Here is a 24,761-nt window from a genome sequence, read left to right on the forward strand (position 1 = left end):
TATAAAATATGGACATACCTAAAAGTGTAGTCACATCCCAAGCCTAGTTGGACAGACAAGGATCCCATAAGGAAAGCATGATTTCCAGCATGAAACCAACAACTTTGCATGCAAAGACAAGGGAGGCAGACCAGAAGTGACCGCAGGGCCTGAGGCTGTACTTAGGATGCTGTAAGGCTGACAGAATAATGAAAAAGGAAAACAAGCACTTGCCACAAGTTTAGCAGTTATACTCCTGAATGGTCCTGCCCCTGCTATTTTGTTTATGATTTTCTCTACAGCTGCCTGAAATGAAGCACGAAAAGGTTACAAAATCTTAAAGAAAGGGCAGTAAGGAGGAGCAGACAAAAGAACACCTCTGGGGTGGGAGTGCTGACGTTGATCACAGGCTGTGCAGGCAGTTTCAGCAAAACCAGCCTGTTCAGCCACAGGAAGGAGGCACAGACTCTCCCATTTATGGAATAGCTGCAGAACATCCAGAGATGATCTCTGTTAAAGGTCTCTGAAATCAGTGTATCAGTCAAACACGAGTGCCTTACACAAATTAACTGAGCCAACTCAGTTGAATGGTCGTCTTCAACACCCAGTGAATTCAGGCAAACTGGATGCTCCTGCTCATATATAATGTGTAGGAGAAACATACTCACACTTATTATCTATAGGAAATATATCCCTATACCGAAAAAATGGATTCTTTAGGTGCCTAAAAAGAAGGTGGAACTTATGTGTCTCAAATATGCAGGCTGTATCCCAATCGATGCTACTTTTTTCAGCCCAAAAGAAACCAAGGCATAGATGTAAAATAACAACCCTGGGAAGCAGAACTCACTTGTGCAAAAGTGAAATACTTTCCCTGAAACTACACAAGAATCAGAGATCTGAAAAGTACGAAACCACGGCCATTCAAATGACTGCAGAGTTCACCTAAAAATTAAAGCACTCATGATAGTAATTTCTGATGTTTTATTATATTTTTACTTTTTCCTCAAGTAAAACCTCATTCCATCTTTTCTAAGTTCATCTTATATAAAGAAAGAGAAGTGAAGAGTTTTCCAAATGGAAAATTACTAAATTCACATGAAATGAATGTTTTGAAATTCTTAGAAGCTGTTCACAAATACAGAGGGGAAGGATGGGAAACGTTTCCTTTCAGAATCTTCCTTAGGTAGGAGGAAAAGAAAAAATGAATTAAAATGAAATCAACCATTTGCAAAATAAAAATACAAATCTCTCTCCCAGTACTTCCATGGACTGTCTGGAAGAGTATCTTTCTCTTTTTGCAAGACAGATAAGATTTCATATCACAAATGGCCAGCACACGGCAGGCTTGAATAATGAGAAAGTGACTTCCCAGCTGAGTAAATATGCATTAGTAACAAGACGCTGATGAGGCCTGACAAATCACCAAGGAAACGGGAGAATGTGAAAGACAAGTCAAAGAAGCTTTAGAAATGAGCCCTCAAGGAAGTTAGCCATGTTGCAGTAAGGCATTATTAAAATAAAGAGTATGGCTGTGGGTTTGGGCTTTCTAAGGGATTGAAAAGAAACACAGTGTAATAGCGCAATGTTTCCCATCCCTGCCAGCTCTCAGGGACTGGCTGTGTCCCTGGCTGTATGGATGGCATTATTTGGATTGATAATAGGGTTTCCAATGATAAAAGAAGGGTGGTAAAGAGGTACATGTGGATGAACAACCCAGCTCCTGCCTGATGGGCATTCACCTGCACAGTGAGTTTTCCTGGCTCTCTGGCCCGAGGCAAAGACCACGCTGAATGTCTTTGCTCTGGGTTAACCGCCCCAGAGGGGGCTGAGGAGCTGGGCACACACCTGATGGGGAAATGCATGCGCTGGCACTAAAGAAAAAATCAGACCAGCTGCTTCCTTAGGGAGGTGATTGCCATGCTTCCCTTCCCTGCTTTTAGACAGACTCCAGAGGTCCTACAGCTCTACAGTGCTCAGAATAGTTGCAGGCAGGCCTGTATTCTAAGAAATAAAGTAAAATTGGAGACAGGTGGACATGGTCACACTGAAACTATCTAGAGGGAGGTTACAGAGGTGGTGGTTTTCTTGAGTAAGGGTTGAGAACAAATAGACAGCAAGAAACATTTTTTATCACAAGCAGGAAAATATTCCACATTGAGGGTGGCCAACCTCTTGAGCAGCGCTCAGAGAAGCTGTGGACTCTCCATCCTTGGGGGTACTGAGACCACAGCTGGACAAGGTCCTCAACAAAACTGAGATGACTCTAGACATGCCCCTGTTTTGAAGAGAAGTGTACCTGACCTTCAGATCTACCTTCTGACTTCAGTTTTTCTAGGGTTCTAGAGAACAGCTGATAGACATCAGAGAATTAGCTCTCAATTATTTTGCTTCTGTGAGGTTTAGCAATTCAGCCACACCAGCTACAAGAGGCAATGTTAAGGGCTGGGCAGCAGAGGAAAGGAGAACATGGGTGATGCATGTCTACATGGAAAGCTGCAGAGACAGTCTACAGCTTTCCTCTGCCAAGTAATTTTCAAGTATACCTCTTACTCATCAAGACAGACAAGTTGTCTTCAGTCAGCTATGGACTTTTGCAACAAATGAAGAAAAGACCAAATCCTTAGGAACCTTACAGAATGAATCCTTCGTCTCAGAATTTAAATATACTAATAAGACACTTAGCTCTATAGCACCAGGGATGCTTCTCTGGGATCTGGGTTTCACAGCAAATTACACAAGGTCCTTTATTTTGGTGGTTACCTGTGAAGGGGAGAAGCCTGACAAAAGGCCAGTATACCTCATCAATAAATCTCCCTCCTTTTTTTGCTAATTGAGGTGATTGGGATATCACACAGCCCTTGACTTTACTGACAGCAGGTGAGTAGATCCTGATCCTGATCAAAGAAAGAGGACTGATCCCAAACGAGCATCATGTTCCCCCTGCCCTCGTATCTGTCCTACAAGGCCACAGGTTGGCACCTTGCATGATGCACAGTCAAAGAAAGACATGAACATCTAGTCTTAACAACATCATCTTCTCCAGCCTTTCACCTGTTCTATCAACTGTGAGTTAACTCCTCACCAGTTAATGGCACTTGAGCAGTGTGATCCCATCTCTCCTTCCATGGGACTGAAAATGAGCATGATACAGCATGCCTTTTCTCAACAAAACAAAACAGATCTTTTAAATTTTGATTTCCTATTCATGAAAAAATATTTTATTTATTTTGATGTGGAATAAAAATTTAATTAGAAGAACAATATTATGGAAGAGAATCAATTTACCCAGTGTAATTTCCACTGAAACACAATTCCTAGTAATGGAAACAGAGTTCTTAGCACTGATAGCATCAAACACAATTGGAAATTCTAATCAGCAAGCCAATGCTAGTATTTAGGATCTTTTAAAAAATTCATGTAAGATCACTGGACTGTAAAACTTAAAAGATTTGTCCTTTACCACCACTAGACTACGCAACCATGTTAATGAACATATTAGTTGATTTATTTCATATTGTAAATAAAATGTGTGCACCCAATTATTCCTCTATGAAGGGTTTATTCTTGCTGCCAATCTCAATCTAGCTTTACCAGCACTAGCAGGAAAAAAGATGCTACTCTCCTCCATCTTAGAACTAGAACAGCTGTTGGGAATATGGTGCCTAAAGTATCTGTGGGCCCTTATTTACACTCCCCTAATATTATTGAAGTGGTGGTTGCAGAAGTGGGAAATCAAACACTACTTTCAATAAAGAAAGGTTGTTAAAAAGTGAAGAGAAGCCATTTGGCTTGTCTGAGATCTGGTAAATAAATAGCACTTAATTGCCAGCTGCTCATTTTTTTTTTTTTTAATATAATCAAAAGAGTAAGTGTTTTCTGGAAGTTTAAACATGGATTGGACTGTACAGAGCCCTGAAAAGCACAAGTGAACTAAGACAACATTTATGGGAACATTCCTCTCTCTCCTGGGAAAGCATATATTTCTTAACTGGTTTTCAAATATCAGCCACTGGGTGAGAGAAGGAACAGGCATGGACATGAACATCTGGATGTTGGGTCCAGTCCCTCCCACTCAACTTGTATCCATTCCCTTTAAGGTCATCAGTACTGCCATTACTACTCCAGTGCCACTTTCACAGGAAAAAAAAAAAAAAAAAAGAAAAAAAATCTAACTGGAATTCATACTGCAATTAAAAACATTTCCAACATAATTATTCAGGTCTGTTTATTTACCAGGTAAAGTGCAAATAAAGGGATATTTTTTATCTCTTATATTTATTCTTATTTAATGCTGCTTTGGAGAAGAATCAGTTTATAGCTGTGCACAAGTACATTGGTTGGGTTGTATGCTGAATACATGTTTGGTGAGCAAGAGGTAGATGGAATAAAAAAAGGCTACAAATCTCCTCTGCATTTAGGCTACATTAATAAATATAGCCATAACATGCTTCATCTATTCAACAATGATCTTAATTTCAGCAATAAAGGGCTGCTAGAACCTGTACATTTAAAGGTATATCATTGTTATAATGGCCATGGCACTTACACAGCACCAGATTCAGCAATTTTCAGACACCAGCATCTGTGTCTGTAGCTTCTGACATTTCAGAACATTTGTATGTGACAGAAAGGAATGGCTGTGACAGTTAACAACACGTGTGAAGGATCTGAGACCTGCAGACCTCAATGCCAGCTGAGGCTTATTGGAACTTAAAAGGTGGTAGATTGGTTAAAAGACTGATGAGGAAAAAAAGCCTCATGATGCCCTGCCCTACTGTCTGTTACAGTCTCCTGCACAGAAATGTTCTTTTTGTCCCTGCTCCCACTGTGGACCATGGGACTATTTAGTTCTACTGCTTGTATGAGAAAAAGCTATGAAAAAAAGGGAAGGAAAGACCTGAGAAGTGCCATCTTTGCTTGTAGAAAAAACTGCTAGCTCCATCTGAAAATGGATTGGCTCTACTCTAATGGCTGGGAATGGTAGAAATCCAATTAATTTCAAAGGCAGCATAGTGCGGCCAACAATAGTTGCCTTTGGATTTTCTACTCAGAAGAGTTACTATATTTTACAGGTACATGGTCTTGCTGAAAAAGCTGACAGATGCCTCTTGTGACACCTCAATTAGATAAAAGGGTTGTAATCTGTCTCCCAGTGATGGCAGTGTGGAAAATGTGTGCTCCCCTCAGTCTGCACCACCAAAGACGTACCCTGACCACCCTCCTTTGAGGGAGCAACGGGTGTAAAGAGGGAGCTGCAATGCATTCCAACAGCAGTTCCTACCCTCCCAACCACAAAAGTGAAGAATATCACAGACAAAACAGTACTACCCTGCATGAACACTGAAAGCCTGAAATGAAGTGTAGGGCTGGATATTAGGAAAAATTCCTGCAACAAAAAATGTTTGTCAAGCTTTGGAACAGGCTGTCCAGGGAATTGGTGGAGTCACCAACCCTGGAGGTATTTAAAAGATATGTACATGCTGTTCTTAGGAACATGGCTTAGTGGTGGACTGGGCAATACTGGGTTAATTGTTGGATTTGATGATCTTAAAGGTCCTTTATCACCTAAATGATTCTGTGATTTTATGATTGCTAGTCATCTGGCATTTATCACAGCTCTTTAAAGAGGTGTATAAGTCTCAGATGCATGTGCTATTTATTTTACATGTTAAATGATTAGTGAAGTACAAAAGAAAGTCCTCAGTAGGTAGGAATTGTCAGGAGCAATGTGGCCTTTGCAGAAAGACCTTGAGCTGCATATTGAACAGCAAGGACAGGAAGGTATTGAACAGGTGATGATTAACTGTGTACTCTCTGCCTGGGGCACCAAATGGGGAAGGGTCTCTCAGGTATACAAAGCAAAATGCACAGGCAGTGGTTCTGGCAGCTCCTGACTTCTGAGTTCACAATCTGCATTGCAATTCACATTAAATTGGTATTGTCCAGGGAGAAAAAGAAGAGAAGAGAAAAGTGGACTCTTATCACACTGCATCAGCGTGACACCCATGTGGGTCATCAGCAGGGCCAGAATGTGTTCAGTCTCCTGCTGAGACATGCTGAGCTGAGCTGGTGGCACTCACAGCAGTGTGTCAGCCTTTATGTCAGCCCTGCACCCACCACACATGACTGTTCCCTTTGTTCTGGCTTTCCAGCCTGAGCACTAATTTTAAGAGAGGCACTGCGGTGCATCCCCTGCTGCTGCAATAACCCCGTGGCTGGGCTTTACTGCACCCCTGCCAGCAAAGGGGAGCCTGTGCTGTCACTGCGTGTTAGGAGTATGAACCCAAGCCCAGCCAGTGATTCAGGCCCCTCAGGGGATGGGGGCAATGAGGTGCCTCTTAAATATTTGTCTCAGACACACCCCAGCATGTGCAATAGCAGAACTGTAGGCACTAGTATACCTTTCCTGGACATAACATAGATGGAAGCACAATTTAAATGGGGATTTGTGAATGACACCCTTGCCTGCAGGAGCTAAATTCAGCCCATCATGCTCAGGGAGTTATGAAAGAACATTATCCTACATTTACATGATGCAGTGAAGCACCATGCAAAATTACCAGCCCACTGGCAAATGTATCAGTTCAGGAATCAGCATGGCTGTACAAGCATGGCCCCACATCTTGGCCAGTTAAGCCTGACAAAAAAGGTAGAGATAACTTGTTAAATTAGAGTCATGCTAAAGGACGTGCTCTATAGACTCAGGATTAACCTGAGGCTTAAAACATTGCACTGATGTGGAAGTGGTTCATGAACAATCCTTGATGACCAGTAAAAATCTAAAATTTACTTGAACACATGCTAATGAGTGTCATCTCCTTTGTGGAAAACTGACATTTTTTCAAAGGCTTGCTAACACTATCAGTTTCAAACAGATTGTATAAAGGATCTGGGAACCACATCATTAATTCAATAGAGACTGTCAAATTCTGAGCCTTGGTTTCAAAGCAAGGTGGTAAATAAAGGTGGCAAGTGCATTTCTTCAAGAATTATATTTGATGGACAATATACAATAAAAGTATATTTTTCAGGCTTTGTTCTTGAAATGGCTGAAAGATTATGCTGAGGATTTTTTTCAAAAGAATTCTGCTTGCTATTCCACATGTAATATGCTAAAACTAAATGGTTAAAATTTGGAAAAATTATATACCCACTGAAAATTGAGGCTTATAATTTCAACCATTAAGCAACACTCCTAGGTGATATTTTCTGCATTACCTATAGTCATGTATCTGATGAAACATTTCAGACAGAGAGGCAAGATTAAAAAAATTCTTACAGCTGTGCTGTGAAGTGTTGCAAAAATAGTTACAACTAAAACATCCTTTCCTGTGATCACAGACTTTTTTTAGAGCATGTCAAACACTGCTGGAAAAAGAGCCATTCAAAAAGTGATCGTCTTGGTATATGTGTTCTCATATAGAAATAAATTGAAGGCAATACCACCTATGCAGCAGTGACAAGTTAATTCAATTTCCATCTCAAAATCAGGTAAAGTGTATCTCATTTGTTACCATGGATACAAGACATTATTTCCATTTGTTTGAGATCTCACAGTGGGTATGAAATTAAACTGTGACACAGTTTTATGGAGGAAGTTGACTAAAACCCCGTAAGTTCAATGTCATTAGTCCAAAGGATTTTCTTTTTTTAGACACAGCAAATAAGGAGGTTGCTACTACTGCCCATAAGGTACACTTCATAAGCAAACATCTGTGTGATTTTCCTGATGCTACTTTAGATCAGTGGGAGTGATGGAAGAGAAAATAAACATTCATTTCATCAGTCCTGCAAACACAGGGAAGAATCCTGAAAAACATCCAGATGGTAGAAGTATATTAAAAATACATCGGTGGTGTGTTATTTGCTATTGTTTGGCATCAAATGTGTTTACAGAAAATGTCTTGATTCTGAAAATGCATCCAATTTTTTCTCAGATAAATCTGCTTTTCAGACTGCAGCTCAAATCACTTGTTCTCTGGTTTTCAGAGTTAGAAGAAGTGCATGAAAGAGTAGGGGAGAATGAGGAGAAAAGAAGAAGGAGAAATATGTTTTTCAATGCTGACATATATGAAGGGTTCAGGAATTCAGTGGCATTCAGTTTACCTTGTCTGAAATTAATTTTAATATATACAAAAGGATAAAAGGGAATACAGGTCTTCTTGTTAAATTATTTATACTCAAGTCCTGGATATATATTTAATATTTCATAGTGAGACTGATTTCCATAGATGCTGAGCACCTGCTACACTGACAGATTTCAGCTAAGATTGTCATCTCTCAACATTTACACAACCAAGCTGATATAAAACTGAGTCTACCTAAATCAAAGGTTTATTTCTACATATTCATGCATTAATTGCATGAAAATCACAAAGGTTATGGGATGTCATGACTGTGGCTAATTACTGAAATCCAAAACCATCATCCAGCTGCTTAACTGACTGATTATTTCCCACCAAATATTCTGAACTTCACCTCCTGTGCTTCTGTGTTGCTGCTCTCCTCAGCACATTGTCAGACTGGATTATCTGCAGTGTCTTCTCCAGCTCCTTGGGCCATCTCTAATTATATCCCATTGGGAGCAAATGGGTCTGACCCTGAGATAGCAAACTAGAAAAATTGAGAACCTCACAGCAAAACTGTCACGAACACAGAAACTCTCAGAGGAGTAGGGATGCAGTGTCCATGGCCAGCTGAACAGAGAGATAAGTCAGTAACTCTGTGTTATTGATTTGCATTATTAACATTTGCTTGAAGTTCAATACAAATCTATTTATATTCTACAGACTTGATTATGCTTCATCCAGACCCCAGACAGAAAATTATAATAATGCCAAATGGGTGCTAGGGCTCCAGAATTTTTATTTAGTAGAATTTTATGCCTCCTTTTCACTAATTTTAATGGAGAATTAGCACCAGGATTAAATACAGCACAATCTTTACATATGGTGTTAAATTTATTAAAGCCAGTGATATTTAAGTATCCATTTATATAAGGGTAAGATCATGAACAGACCTCAAGCTTATCTAAAGTATACAGAAACCTTAAGTGTTTCTGAGTAATGACTTAATTCTGAAGTCTGGGAAAGATTTCATTCCTGAATTATCAATTACTTATTTTCAACTTTTAAAGTATTTTGGTCAGAATTATTCCACCATACAATAAATCACCCTGATTTTGTTAAAAATTGCAGGTTTAAAGGGGCTTGTGTTGATATCAATATGTGTGCAGGGTTGCCTTGTGCATTAGCTGGATTTGCAGACTTGCTTGATTTGATGGGCACCAGGACAGCCATGCAATCCCTAACCCAACTAGGCAGCTCAAATGTAAATGAGTATCTCCTGGGTTTTGCCATACAAAAGCAGTTTAGTACAGTCTGGAAGTGAGTACAACTTGTCCCCTTCTGGAATCTAATAACCGGGGGTGACAGAGGAGTGTGTGTGATGCTACAGATGAAGGAAGCAAGCTTAACCTCCACAGTGCCAGGCTGAGAAGCTCCACTGCAGCTGGGAGCACAGCCCAGTGCAGTGCTGAGCTACTGCCCTTGTGTTCTGCCAGCTGAACACAAGTGCCTGGGCAGGGAAGATGCTGCCCACATGCACGCTGGGTGAGGGCTGCTCGTGTGTCACTGGACATGTCAGACAATGCAGTGGGAGCAGGCTGCATGTGCTTGCCAAGACTCACCCAGCACAGTGTCAGGAGCACACCAACAAATAAGGGATATTAATGATAAACTGACACCCCTTACCCCTGCAGGGACACAGTGCAGTTTCTCATTGACTGGTGTCAGAGAAAAAGCTTTTTTGCTGCACTAAACCACTTAAAAACTGTCTGAATGAAAAGGTTACATCCATGGGTCAGCATAAATGACAATAGCTCAGGAAATAGCACTGATGTTGCTAACAATTTGCAAGTTAAGGACCGTAGTCTGGACATGCTGATGTCTCAGTCATTCTCAAACAATAGCAGAAAAAAAGATGCAGATGAATGCAAACGAAAACACCACAGAGCATTGATTATGATACATTAGACAATTTAAAAAAATTGTTGTGCAATACCACGGCCCAGTTGGATTAAGTGAGAAGAGGAACAGAGCAATTTGCTCATAACTAGCAAAGGCATAAAGAGTTTTCTTTGGATGATCAATGCATTTTATGAATTCCTAAAAGGACTATGTCTAAATATATCCCCAAACTCTCCTCCCTTTCCCCCCATCTAAGTCCCTGTGATTTTCTGAAAAGAAATCAGAACCTTAATGAATAATCTTGAGTACAGCAGAGCCCCATGGTACCACTTTCCTAAAATAGAAGACCTGTTCTTTTCCTCCTTAGCAATACCTGCTGCATGCCTTGCATTGTCTGCTGTAGGAACTGCAGCTGCTGGTCCTTTGTAAGGCTCTCTTCTGTTCGAAAGAGCTGTCCTTTCTCCTGCTTCAGGAGCTCCACTTCATTCCTGTAAGCATCCAGCTGCCATCGGAGACTATCGTTCTCTTCCTTCAGCGCATATGCTTGGGCGGCTAGAGCTAGGAGAAAATGAAAATGTGAAAAAAAAAATCAGTGAAATGGATTGTTTCTTTTCAAATAATACAGGGGACATTGTCTGGAGAGATGACAATACAGCTGAACGCCAGTGAGACATTTTGGAGCTGAGACAAGACCCAGCAGAACTGAAAATGATTAGGTTCTGGCAAGGATCGTTGCAGGGAGGTTATTTCCTGGGATGGAAGAAGCCATAAAGTGACCCTGGATAATTCAAATGCTACTTGCAATCTGGCTGCTAAATTTAGGCTTATATTTTAGGAAGAAGCTGGCATGCAGTCCAAGGGCAAGGCACTCACCAACTTTACAACATTTTCCTGTTGATGTTATAGGAACGGATACAGCCATTTAGTATTTATACTTGCACAGTGGCCAGATGTTCCAATCCGGTCTGTGCTAAGGAATTTTCCCAATGCAAAGTTGCTGGATTTCATCCCATGGTAGAGGAAACATAGAAATTTCTCTCCAGTCTTGCTATGAACTACTTCACACCAACAGTTGTGAGGAACCATTTAGACATAAAAATGGTGTAATAGAAAAAAAATTATATAAAATTCAAATGCTGAAAAAAAGTGTTGGCACTACAAGAAAATTACTACATTAAAGACATTGAAAGACACTTAAGTAATTTCCTTAGGAAGCGCCATTTGGCCCCTTTTCAATTTAGAATGGCATTTTTATTATCATAACTGATAGCAGGTGTTTGTGAAGAAATCGATTAGTATGCAGGGATGGAAATTACATTTGCCAAATGACTTGCACAGTTTGCAATATAAGCTAAAATTTGTGCAGCAAAAGGCAGAAGGCTATAAAGCATGTAGTAGGAACATTATTTAAATAAATTATCTGAACATAAATACATATAGGGAAAGGTGGCATTCATTAATTAGGGATGTGGCTATCATCCTATAGAAGAACACACTCCTGGTAGTATTTATATTTGGCAGGAGCAGTGGCCATTTGGCATAGCAAACTGCCATACCATGCTATTTTCTTTCTTGGAACCTGGTGACACAACAACATTACAGAGCATCTGTAATTAAAAAACAACAATCTACTATGGCCGGTTCTGTCAACATTTGGTAACTGAACCACATAACTGATTTACATTCCTGATTAAATGATTTCAGGCTTGGTATCACAGAACTCTTTTTTGCCCACCTACAACAGCAGTATGGTTAAACTCCAAATTATATGAAATTGCATATTAACTCCATTTAATACTAGGCACCTCTTGACTAGACCTTCTTCAGATAAAGAGTCCCCTGTTCCCCATGATGACATGATTCAGCACATTTGTGAAATTATACCAGCAATTAGGTAGAATGTCACAATATTTCATTAGCAATAAAAATGTTTTATCTTTGGTAGGACAAATCTACCTTCATTTCAGATAATTTTTGCTAATTTTAAAGTAGTGCAAATGCATTATTCAAAATAAAGTACAGTCAGCTACTATTCAAATACAGACAAGGACTGGTTACTCTGCTCAGTTTGGATATTTTGCAGAATCTCTGCAAGATTTAGCAAGAGTTACAGTATTGTTATATCAAATTAAATTGTTCTGAAAAGCATGTAATTATCCTTCCATGACAAAATTTACCCTCAAGAAATTGCACTGATGAGTCCAATAGGCAAACAGGAGGATGAAGTACTTTTTTTAGTTTTTTTTTTTTGTAAGAGCCAACAAGCTATAATAAAAGAAAGGATTAAAAAAAACCCCAAAAAACAAACAAACAAAAACAAAAAGAGGCCCAGCAAACAGAAACATCTGTCCAAGAAAAAAAATCTCAAGTCAAAATTAAATAGTTTGTGTTGGAATGGACCTCTAAATATTATTTAGCACAACTTGTGCAATTGTTTCACCATCCTCATCCTAAAATATTTCTTCCTTACATCCAATCTAAACCTATCCTCTTTCAGTTTATAACTGTTTCCCCTTGTCATGTCACTACAGCCCCTGGTGAAAAGTCTCTCTGTCATCTGTACTCTCTTACTTCTACCAATTAGACTCACAAAATTTATTCCTTTTGTTGTTCTTTTAATTTTTTTTTTTTGGTTTTTTTGGTTTTTTTTGGTTTTTTTAATGTAACACCAAATTCTAGCAAGAAACTGCCTACCCTTCAGCTCCCTGAGAACAGGAATAGAGACCATCAGAGATGTACTCAAGTTTCCACAGCAACTCGAGAGCAGTAGTTCACCTGCTGCTCTTCATCTATTCCAGCTCTCCAAAAACTTCTGAGAGCTGCAGTACAAGTAGGGGCATGAGGCCTGTGTATTCCCCCACTGAAATGTGGGTTCTGACCCAGATTGAGCTGAAGTTCAGACTGCCTTATCTGGAAAGGCTGCTTGACTATTTTCTGTGCCTCACTACAGCCTAATTGGAGAACTTCTTCTCCTTTCTGTACTCCTAGGTGAGTTCAGGCTATTAAGTGGGGCTACAGACAGTAAGAGATGTCTGCTACAGGGTCAGCAAAATAGGAGAAATGAAAAGAGCCACAATATCTCACAAAAGCAAGTAACCTTTTTGTGATGAACCTATTAGAGTTTAAAAAATAACTAATCCCAATGAAACAAGTCACAAAACACAGGAGCAATGAAGGTAACTGTCCATTTACCCTGTAGGAATGCAATGCAGGTTTTTGCTGTTCAAAAACAGAGATGCACCTCTGAATGCTGTATTAAAAAATATGTAATATGTAATATTAAAACCTGTATAACAATAATTACATTGCAGTGCTACCAACAAGTTCCATCTGAGGTTGGTGCCCTGTTCTTTTCTGTACACCAGAAGACAAAGGCTGTGCCTGGAAGATGTTGCAATCTATTTTAAGACAAAATGAAAACATCCCAAACCATCTAAAATGAGAGAATAAGAATACAGGAGAGATACATTTCTGATAGGCAGGATTCCCTCAGGTGTACAGACCCTTATCAACATTATTATACACTTGGGTGATCACCCTAACCACTCAGAGCAAATAGCAACAGGGTCCAAGGCAGAAATATGTTCTTAAATAAGGAAGATGCAACACATATAGTAGCAGTGTAACAGATTATTAAATGGCCACAAGCTTTTAAATGAATTAATTACAGGTAAGAGTCCATAAATGATATGACATTAACTAAATGTTATATACTTTGCTATTTAATTTAAAGCTGCAAATAGTTGGTTCCTAACATGCATGGGCAGAATGGTTAACAGAAAAGGAGAATAAGACAAAAGGAAGACATCTGACAGACCTCAGGGTGTCCTGCTCATTCAACATTGGGTAACTGCTTTAAACAAAATCAGACACATTCTTTGTGTTGACCTAACATAACTATAATTTTAAGATATTTATGTTTTAGTGCACCAAGATTAAAATAACTCTGAATTCATATCAATGTCTCTTTTTATTCCAAGCAAAACATCTATTCTATTCTAAAAACATCCTATATTTTATTTTAAATTATATTTCATTTACAATCATTATATATAATGATATGCAATTTATTATATAAAATATAGAGAAAGGCACTTGACTGAATATTAAATTTAAAATAGAGAAGAATTTTGGGGGAAAAAAATCTGCATTTTAAAAATTAATTTTTTTTCACAATTTTCATACATTTTTTAAGAGTTCATTGACAAAGCTGATGAATGTAGTTTTAGCTGAAAAAAAAACTTGTTCATCACATCTCAAGCAATTTTACATTTGGTAGTTCAGATACTCATCTACAAAATCCCTCTCTGAGGCACACTAAAAAAAAATCTTTGGATAAAAGACAGTGAATGCTGAAAACAGTTACAAAAGAACTATATACAAGAAATCTATATCAAAGGAAAACTGACAACAATCCCAAACAGCTGCCTGTGCAGCAAGTAGAAGAAAATACTCCTACCTAAACAAACACAGCTGGAAAACAGCTCAATATTCTCTTTACAGCATTTTCACTGAGGGATGCAAAATGATATCTGCCAGCCTCAGAGAAGCAGCTGAAGGAAGATTATACATCTATAGGTGGGGGAAACCTTTGCACTGATATTTCAAAGACTTCAAGAGGTTAGTGTGATTTCTTTGTGCTGAGGCAGAAGTGCTATATTCAATTTGGCAGCAGCCTCAGCGGCAAGATAGACTCCATTTAGTGGATCCAGACCAGATCCAAATCAAAAAGACACCCTCTTTAATACAGGAAATGACTGGCTGGTTAGAAATCCACTGAAATCTAAGGACATATTCATTGATGGTCATCTTAAAAGAAGCAAGCAATTAACTTTATTTTTCTAGGGTGTCTACCTTGGATAGTTAGGGGAGTGTCTTCTTTTTGACTAGCACTGATCTCTACTTTCTACTTTCAGCAGGTACTCAGTGACTGCATTTAAACTAATACATATCAATGCCCACAGGAGCCAAAGCAGAGTAAGTCCTCACAGGTGATAAGGGGTAATTGTAGCATTTCATGACCCACATCATGTCACAGTGGCCAGGAAATAACGCTAACACCCCACATCTCTGAATCCATTTCTTTGTTGAGGACATTAGGGAGAATTCAAAATTTTCTCTCGTTTCTACTAGTGCACACCTGCATTGTGGATTTCTCATTAGATGGTGCCCTAATAACATTACAGTTAATGCTAATGACAGTCTACTAATTTGCATACTGAGGGCACACTGAGATGAAAAGCATAAGCAGTAGGTTATCTCGAGAGCCTGAAGAAATCTGAAAGTAGTATCTGAAAAACAAATGACAAACACTAAAAACAACAACAGAAAACCTGCCTGTAAATTTAATGATCTTGTGTATGTCCTCCTAGCAGATCTTCTGTAGTTTATATTTCCAATAGGTTCTATATTTGTACAGAAATAGATCATAAAACTCAGAACTTCTGTGATGTTTGTCCAGACTTTGGTCTAACCAGCAGAATTTTTCAGGGTTTTTGAACTGTAGCTGATGTACTGATATAGTGAGGCAGATGAAAACAGAGAAAGAGCCTACTCCCAAACCTTCCTGCCATTTGAATTCTACTAAAGCCATTATCCTGATTTCCTGACTTGAAAATGAAGGTTTAAATGATATAATGTTCCTCTTGATAACAGCAAAAAAGAGAAGCATCAAAACATGTCAAAATAATGGATATTAAGGTAATTTGTTTCATCGCTCCCATTGCAGATCATTTTCAATGTCAAAAAAGCCATCTTGCAAGACACAGTGACTTCTTCAAAGAGTTTTCAGCTTGAGGGACTGAACAAATGTGACTGGAGGAAAAAAAGGACACAAAGTTCACAACTATAAATACAAACAATAGAAGTTATCCCTGGCCTCTAGATAGCCTGCTTGTTTATCAAATAGGTGAACTGTGAAGCAGTACAAGCAGGGGAAAATCAGCAAGGAAAAATGTTTCTGGAGGATCTGGAAGGACATGAACTGTGTTTTGATGTTGTTGAAAACAGGGTAAGTTATACAGTAATGGCATTTTTCATTAATAAGAAAGATAGTCTTTGCAGAAGTACAGTTTGGATGGTCATAGGAGATAGAGTGGGTGGCAGCCCTGCTCATGGCAGGGAAATTGTAACTAGAGGATCATCAAGGTCCTTTCAAGTCTAAACCAATCTGTAATTCTACTATAACTAGATAGGACCACTGGACCCTCATTCATTTTTACCCTCTAAGGTTGTGCTTAGTGCTCCAGCCCACTGAAAATTTAATTTTGTGCTAGTCTGAGACTCCCATTATGATCACTCAGTGGCAGGGTGTGTGTGTCAGTCAGTAGCCTCACAGTTTAGGATGTGTAGGAAGGTCGAGTTTGGAGGAGTTGTGCGAGGTGGTGGGAAGGAAGGCACAGCCCTCATCGCAGCTGGCAAGCTACATGACCTCTGAGGTGAAGGGACACACCTTAGCTTGACAGGTGATAACCAACATTTCCAGCACCAAGCTGACCCTTCTCTCTGTATTCTGGAAGAAGCTTTCTGAAAGAGGAAGATTTGACAAGTACACCTTGGTCACTTTGAGGCATCTTCTTGAGCCCATGTCACAATATTAGGATCCTGAGTCATCCAATGTCTAAAGCAGTTTTGGTCCATAGTCTTGAGTCCCAGAGGACACTTGCTTTTCTTTATGGACACTTACCAAATACCTGATTACCAGCGTAGTGATAAGTTAAGCCTTAAGTTTTAGCTTTCATATTTTTCATATTCTGTACTGCATTAGTACATAACTCTGAACTTCATATAGAGTGTTAGCAAGTTCTCTTCAGAATTTAGTCAGACAAAGCAATTCTTTTCCAGCCTGAGAAGCAAGGACAACAATTGCAGCTTCGGGCCCAAGAAGTGCAAACAACAGCAAAGCGAGGAGCGCAGTCTGGGAGGATGGGACATCATAACCTCAAGCTGTAATTGGACAATTAACCCCAATATGTAAAAGGACCAAAACTTATAAAAGTGTGAAAACTCGTGACCCAGTGTCTATCTTGGGTAGAGGCACAGCCGGGCTCTTGCACTGCCCAAGGTGTATCCTTTGAAGGCCTTCTAATAAATACCTACTTTATTCCTTTAACACTGTCTAGCCTCTGTTCTAGGTAGCCTTTCAAGGCACCATAGTGCTCAAATATCAATGACAAGAGCATAGAAACATGTCTGATATAAGCAGTTAAAAGCAGCCTTCTTCCTCTAATGCATGCTTTAAAAAATACCTGTTCCATAGCTCTCCCTCATTCCTGCAAAAATACACTATGTCACTTGAGCTTTTTTTTTTAAAAAAAAACCCCACACTGCTTACAATTTGAAAATAGTTAGCTAAGTATCATGAATAAACTCTAAAAACAAAATTTGCATGGTATAAAAATACATAATTTGGAGCAATTACAAGCTAACCTAGCTATGAACAGTTTTTTTCTTTTCCCTCTTCAGACATAGAGTCTGATACAACCAAACAATGAAGAAATTTCCACATTATTTTCAAGTGCTAAGCACACTTCATTTGAATGCCTTGGTATCTGCAAATTTAAACTCTGAGGGCACTAATTATCCTATATGAGAAGGGTTTATTGTCATTAATGTTAGTGGGAGTTAGGCCCTGCACACTGGGAGGGAGATTTACTCTTTTGCAAAACCTGTTTAATTCAGGTGCAGTTGCTTCAAAGTCCTTTCCTTACCATGCAGCCTATGTTCAATGCAGAGAAGCTCATTATACCAGTTACATTCGTGATGATACCAGATGTTCAAATTGAATAATCATGAGAATTATTTTCCTATTCACATAAAACTTGGTGGCAAACAATTAGTAAATGGAAGGATGCAAAGAAAGAAAGAAAGAAAGAAAGAAAGAAAGAAAGAAAGAAAGAAAGAAAAAGGAAAATGAAGGGAGCCTCTAAGAAAGCTGGAGTATGACTATTTACAAGGGCATGTAGTGAAGGGACAAGGAAGAACAGCTTCAAACTGAGAGCAGGTCTAGATTAGATATTAGTAAGAAATTCCTTACAGCGAGAGTATTGAGGCACTGGCACAGGCTGCCCAGAGAATCTGTGGATGCCCCATCCCTGGCAGTGTTCAAGGCCAGGCTGGAACCAGATGATATTTAAGGCCTCTTCTAATACAAGCCACGCTATGATTCTATGAGTCTATTAATTGCAATTTTATTCATCCCATTCAGGAGAGACCTCTACACATTTGCAAAACCCAAGTGTTTCTCTGACAAGAGATTTTTCTCAGTTTACGAAATTTCTCCCTGCTTAGCAGACATCAGCAATATCAATGCCCTTTTCTATGTTTACTATACCTGTGACTCACCAGTAATTTATGAACGCTTATTATTTCTTGTGTAATGAAGCACATCTCTTTGCAAATACCACAGAAGGTGCAGGGAAAGGGAGGACCTATTATTGTCCAGCAGGGACTAGTAACAAAAAGTCATAGGCAAATGCTGGCTCTACAGAGGACTAAGAATGCCCCAGTGAGCAGTGCTGCCAACTTCTGTGGTGTTATGATGAGTCCCATGATATCTCGCATTTTATTTAAAGGCCTAGAGAGGCCTGAAAACCTCTGGTTTAAGCTTCTGGAAGTTCCAAACTTTCTAGACTGTGGATCAGTATTGGCTCTTCCTTTTTAATCATGCTCTCAAAAAGTGAGTTTTAATTAAAAACATTAAAAAGACTACTCAATCTAGCTGTTATAGCCAGTTCAAGGAATAAAGATGTAGATTACTTGCTGCAGTCTTACCAGTGATCATTGACTCTAGTGATCAGCTTGGAATAACTGATCTGGACCTCATGGCTGCAAAAAACCCACTTGAACAGTGATCCAACTTTCTCCGAAGGGCTGTAAAGATCCAAGACTAGTTTCCCACTTCTAGCCAATCTTCCTACGCTTCTCTTTCTACCCTCCTCTCTTTTATCTTTGCACTTGTTCTATTCAGTTCATCTCCATCTCTAAATGCATGAGTCCATCTATTTGCTCACTTGTAATTCCCACTTGCCTGACATGGCCAGATGTTTCTCTCTTCCCTCACTCATACTTACTTTGCAGTACATTCTCTAGTCCCCTGTTACCCAGATCTGTCCCAGGTAAATTGCAGCATTAAGCATTTTGGACTTTTCTACAAAGATGTCACATCACATTACTGAAATGAATATTTGGAATTTGGAAGAGACCACGTAGTTACAATAATATCAAAGCCTGACACATTTTAGGTTTATTTTACTTGACAGCATCTCTTTGGAGAACAGGAACCTTACATAGCTTCTAAATGATATTTTGACAGTTGCTAGTTAATCTGGCCCATTGAGACCTGTTTCTGCAGGTCACCTCTTTACAGCAAAGGGCCCTTTCTCCCTCTACATTTTGGGTTGCATTCTTCTACCACCAGCCATGATAACACTGATACCAGCTGACTTGGCATGTGTATAGGGGGAGACAGGAAAGAGAAGATGTGGCTCTGCACAGACATCTCTGATGGATGGACTTCAGTTGAGTTGACTAGGAAGAAAGCCATCATAGTAAAATGTAGTATAACTTTGATCAAAAATAGTGGCAATTCTCAGACATTTTCAAAATTCATAAAAAGCCACTTAACATCTTATTCACGTATTTTGTTTGTGATGAGGTGAATTTTTCTGATACTTTGTGTTTACCAGTAACTGCTGCCTCAGTTAAATATGATCAAGCAAATAATAAATCTCTTTTAGAGGTTCTACTTTTTTTCCTAATTAAGAAAAAAAGACTGTTGCAAGACTTACAGATACTGTTCTTTAAAGATGCCAGCAAAAAAAGTGGCTTTTTCCTCTAATAAATGTTTTAAAAATTACTGTATTCATGTAATACTAAAAATGAGCAGAGGAAATTTTAATCTTGAGGGTGAAGGAATGAAAGAAATAAGAAAAGTGCTGGTTACTGGGGAGATACCAACTGGCATTGATGACAGACTCCCAACGAGTAATGGAAAACACTCCTTGTACTACTGGTGTTTTGAAGCTGAGGGTACAGACATGAACTCTGCATAGCAGAAGAGATGCTGATGTTACTAAATCTTATATATGTTGCACACAGGTATTGTCTGCATGCACAGACATGTGATATATAAATCACTTAGGATATTCAATGATTCTTGTATACAGGTAAACCTCCACGTAGGTGGGTCACTGATGGCTGCTCCTTAGGAGTCAAAGCGCCTTTTATATTTTCACTCAGATTTAAACAACCAGCACTGGCACTTACAGACACATGGCTGCATCACTGCTGTTGGCACTTGAATGAGGAATTGCATTCAGGCTCAGCACCACTGTGAGAACTCAAAAAAAAATCTGTAGGATTTATGAAGAAAATGCCATTGCTACTTTGAAACAAACTTGACAGTGTGCATGTGAATCCCTCAATTTGTCACATTTATTAGTGAAGAAAGGGCTGATATGAGTGGTTTAAATGACTACGGTGATTTCAATTGGTCTGAATTACAATAGCCAAAATTTGTTCATAAATGTAAAGTGCTTTCTATAAATGTGAGGATAAACCATTTTTGAACAAAATTCCATTGCACCTTAAATTGCAGGAGAGCATTTATCCAGCTATCTCTCTAACCTTGTGGTGGATTAGAGGGCTGAGTTAATTTTTCTTTTAAAATCATGCATAATACTGAAATACTTACTCAGTTACTTTTGCCTTAGATAAAAATGGATTTTAAATGGGAATACATTTTTACCCCTTTATGCCTTAGAAGGCATAAGCAAATGATGACATGAAGCTTGTAATTTTTGGCCCTCACATTCAGACAGAATTTCTTGAGTAATTTATTCCTTATGTGAATGGAAGGGGGTTCAGAAGAGCTGTATCTGCAAGCCCAAACCTCCTTTTCTCTCCTCCTTCTGCTTCCAGAATATTCGGTATATGCAAATAAACGCCTCTGTGCGTTTCCACAATTTAACATGTTTAGCAGGTATTTTCTCAGCTTCTGAAAAATAAAATGTGTTGCAAACTTGCAGATAACAGGGTTCTACAGAGCTTAGTTAGGTAGTTCCAGGACTTTCAGAAACAGACATTTTATTGAAATTTACAGAGAGTGTGTAGCTTTGAAGAGATAAGTGTGAAACAGTCCTTGTACCAGATTTTCTGAGTAAGCCACGACTTAGGACATTTTATCTGCAGGTGTTGACCAGAACGTGAGTGCAAACACTCCAACCAGCAGGGAGTAGTTTGTAGGATCAAGGTTTGACAGCACAGACATCTCAAAATCTTTCAACAAAACATTATGAGACAGATGACTATCTCAGAACAACATAGGGAGAGTTATTGCTTTTTATAATGTTCTTCCTTGACTTAAAAATGCTCACTATTCTCCAGACAAATTTAAGAAGGAAGATAGCCTGTATCTGACACATGACAAAGAAGCAATGAAGGAAGTGGTGTTAGGAACTGGCAACCACCTAAGTACCTCCAAAGAGGTACCTGGTTGACATGTGTGGTGGGGACACTTGGCTGTTTCAGAAGCAGCCCAGCAATCACTGATCCAAGTGTTGTAACGGCATGCTTGCACAGTTCTTGAACCTGATAAAACTTGCAATGCACCAAATATTTGGAGGGATGGATAAAAAACCAAAATGTTGTAAACTATTTTGTCCACTGAAAGGCAAAAAACCAACAAAAAACCCAACAAAAAACCCAAGCAGCTGGCACTCATTTAAAAACAAAACCAAAAACCATGACCAATAAAACAAACCACCTTTCTGCATGCTGGTGTTCAAGGAGTCACGCACTGGAACCACCAGAGAACTGGATAAAATTGTGCAGTATCTAGTTCTTCACTCTTTCATTTTACATCCTTCTCTTCTCTTCTCTTCTCTTCTCTTCTCTTCTCTTCTCTTCTCTTCTCTTCTCTTCTCTTCTCTTCTCTTCTCTTCTCTTCTCTTCTCTTCTCTTCTCTTCTCTTCTCTTCTCTTCTCTTCTCTTCTCTTCTCTTCTCTTCTCTTCTCTTCTCTTCTCTTCTCTTCTCTTCTCTTCTCTTCTCTTCTCTTCTCTTCTCTTCTCTTCTCCTCTGCCATGAATCTAAACCCAAATAAGACTAAAAGAAGATAATTCACCTCCAAGCAGCTTTGAATCCACTTGGCTTTCAAATTTATGAATCAAATCCCACAATATACTTGTCATGAAAATGCTATACTATGGGTATTTGTCATTAGTAAGAAGCTTATTTTCTTGAGATGGCCTTTATCCAAACAAGAGCAGGACGTCATGAAACTCATCTGAATCTAAGATTCATTCATCAAAGTAAAACAGCATCACTAACTAGAAGTATTTTTGGGATTTCTGTAGCCCCAAAGCTTCAAGCAGGAACTCTGCTGGGTGTGTTTTTATCTCCTGGCATGAAACTACACCACAGACTGGCAGTCAGCTGGACACGTAAGAAAGTAGAAGATTCATGCTTTGAAAAAAGGAGGTTTTTAATGCTTTGGAAGCTTCAGCCACCCTTGCATGTCTCACGACATAAGAACAATCCCCAAACCTGCAATTATGGGCTTAGAAACTGACATTAGAAAACTGACTCAGTTATCTGATCATTATTTCCTCTGACATGCTGGCAATGACTTATGATTCTTGGAAATAATGGCAGGTAAGAAGGCACCTAAATCTCCACCTCCAGCAATATCTCTAGTTTCTCTAATGTGCCAGGGTGCGAAGGGCTTCTAAAAACAAGAGGGCGTAAAGGGCAGCATGATTAAGAAAATGTAACCCCTAGAACTCAGTTTAAACACTAATAAAAATGATCTTTCATTGGAGGTCAGAAATATCATTAAGCTAAAGCCACTCTTGAAGGAATTTATTCTTTGTGCTCTGTTCAGAATCAACCACCTTGACTGTTATAAATAGGGCTCATTCTCTTGAAGGCTAAATATGAAAGAAAAAGCACAGAAGTTTTATATTGGAGAGGGCACTGTAAGGAAGGTCACTTTATAGAAAGCATGAAATGTAATTTGGAGAAGAATGCTAATACAAGCTATATCAGATTGTGAGGAAGCTGAAAACAGCATATGTTCTAATATTGTCTTTTATTGATTTTGCTGCCAACATCCCTCTTCAACAATGTTACAGCCACACTTCAGGACTCTTAATGGAGGGGGATGAAGAAAATCAATATACAGAGCTTGCTTCTGCTCCCATTGAATTCAATGTGAGTTTCATTATTAACTGCAATGAGCAGAGGACAGAGTTCAGACTGTTTCATCACTTTTTGTTTGTTTATTCTTTCCCTTTTTATTTAACCTCCTAAGGGGCAATGTGTATTTTTATCCTATGTTTTAGAAAAGTCCCATTTAAATAGAGCAATCCCCTATCAACCTGTAAGTTTACATGTTAGAAATGATGCCCTGTTTTATGAAACCTAATGAAAAATTATAGCCTGTATCCTGAATCAGGAAAGTTATAATAAAAGATATAGGATTTGAAATAAATTCTAATAACAAAATCATTTTTTTCTTAAAAATATTTTCATTCCAATATGAAGCAAATAAAAGCAGTTTAGTTTTCACTGACTTGTAAAATATTGCTTTCAATGTACATTGTTTTCTCAATTACAAATAGATGGGAAGCACCTGAGCTTCTTCTTGCTATTATTTTAATGCTATTTACACAAAATGAAATATGCTAAAATTATCTCCAAGAATTATAAGAATCATCTTCATTCCAACAACATGCTGTTAATTTTGTTCTAGCATGAATGCAAAACATATTTTAACATGCTGTCAAAAGGAGACACTAAGAATGTCAATAAAATAGCAGTAAAATAAATGTAAATTTAGACTGCTGTCACAAGTGGCTGCTTGGTTTTGTGAAGATGTTAGGTTGCTATAGCATTTTCCATAGCAACTTTGCATCTTATTACATAAATAATCCCTCAGTGTCCTTAAAGCTTACTAAAAACAGGATTAAATCTATTCTCATATGTAATGATCCTGCATAAAATCTTATCAGTATGAAATACCCAGAAAACTTGATGAATTGTAGTCTAGATAATGGTATTTCTGGCAGTGGAAAAGCATCAAAGCACAACAGACTTGTTTCGTAGTAAACAGGACATTCTCCTACACCTCATATTAGGAAAATGCCTTTGAAGTGCCTGTTTTCTCCAAAATTTGGAAGTCAGATTAACCCCTTCATTGCTACATGCACAGGACCAGCAGAGACCTCCAACCCGCAGCCTTTGTGTTGTCCATGACCTAGAGGAACTGGCTCAGTACCTGGGCCAGGACAAGGCTGTCTTTATTCTCCAGGGAACTACCTTCAGCCCTGATTCATCAAGACTTTTCTGCTAAATTCAGCTGCACAAGAAGCATTATTAGAGGCAAATGGACTTAAAACCAGGGGCATAAAATTAGGTCCCTGCCTACATGCATCCTGAACTTCAGCCTGTTTTTGTAAAAGCTGTGGGATAAATGGAATGCATTTTATGGCACAAAATTGGAGCCTGCCTGATGATAACAGCTCTGAATTGGCATGCTGTGAAGGACACTAGAGCAGACTTTTCCCAGCACAGAGGAAGTAATCATCTTGTGATGCTTTCTAGTGATCACCCCTGATGGTTCCAGGGAGCAAAGCTGATTGTCTGCTGTGCCCAGAGCATTTCCATTCGAAGGGAAGTTACTCTGCTCACAGAGCTCAAAAGGGTTGTTCAGCTGTCTTCTGTGGCCAGAGAGGGGACTGTGTCACTACAGTGACAATTCAGAGCCCCACATTTTAAATATGTTCTTTTCTTTGAGAATGCTTCTAAAACCA

The 24,761-nt window shown here is 38.9% G+C and overlaps 1 protein-coding gene across 1 annotated transcript in view; it reads right to left on the reverse strand.

The window, feature by feature from the left end:
• Window positions 1–24,761, reverse strand: part of ENOX1 (ecto-NOX disulfide-thiol exchanger 1) — a 352,320-nt gene that overhangs the window by 32,190 nt on the left and 295,369 nt on the right. The window contains exon 12 of the mRNA XM_041407302.1: window positions 10,324–10,508. Coding sequence (XP_041263236.1) covers window positions 10,324–10,508 — 185 coding nt within the window. The remainder of the gene's footprint in view (window positions 1–10,323; window positions 10,509–24,761) is intronic.

Source organism: Onychostruthus taczanowskii, unplaced genomic scaffold (assembly GCF_017590055.1).
Source record: "Onychostruthus taczanowskii isolate IOZ18803 unplaced genomic scaffold, ASM1759005v1 scaffold26, whole genome shotgun sequence".
In the NCBI taxonomy this organism is placed as follows: domain Eukaryota; kingdom Metazoa; phylum Chordata; class Aves; order Passeriformes; family Passeridae; genus Onychostruthus; species Onychostruthus taczanowskii.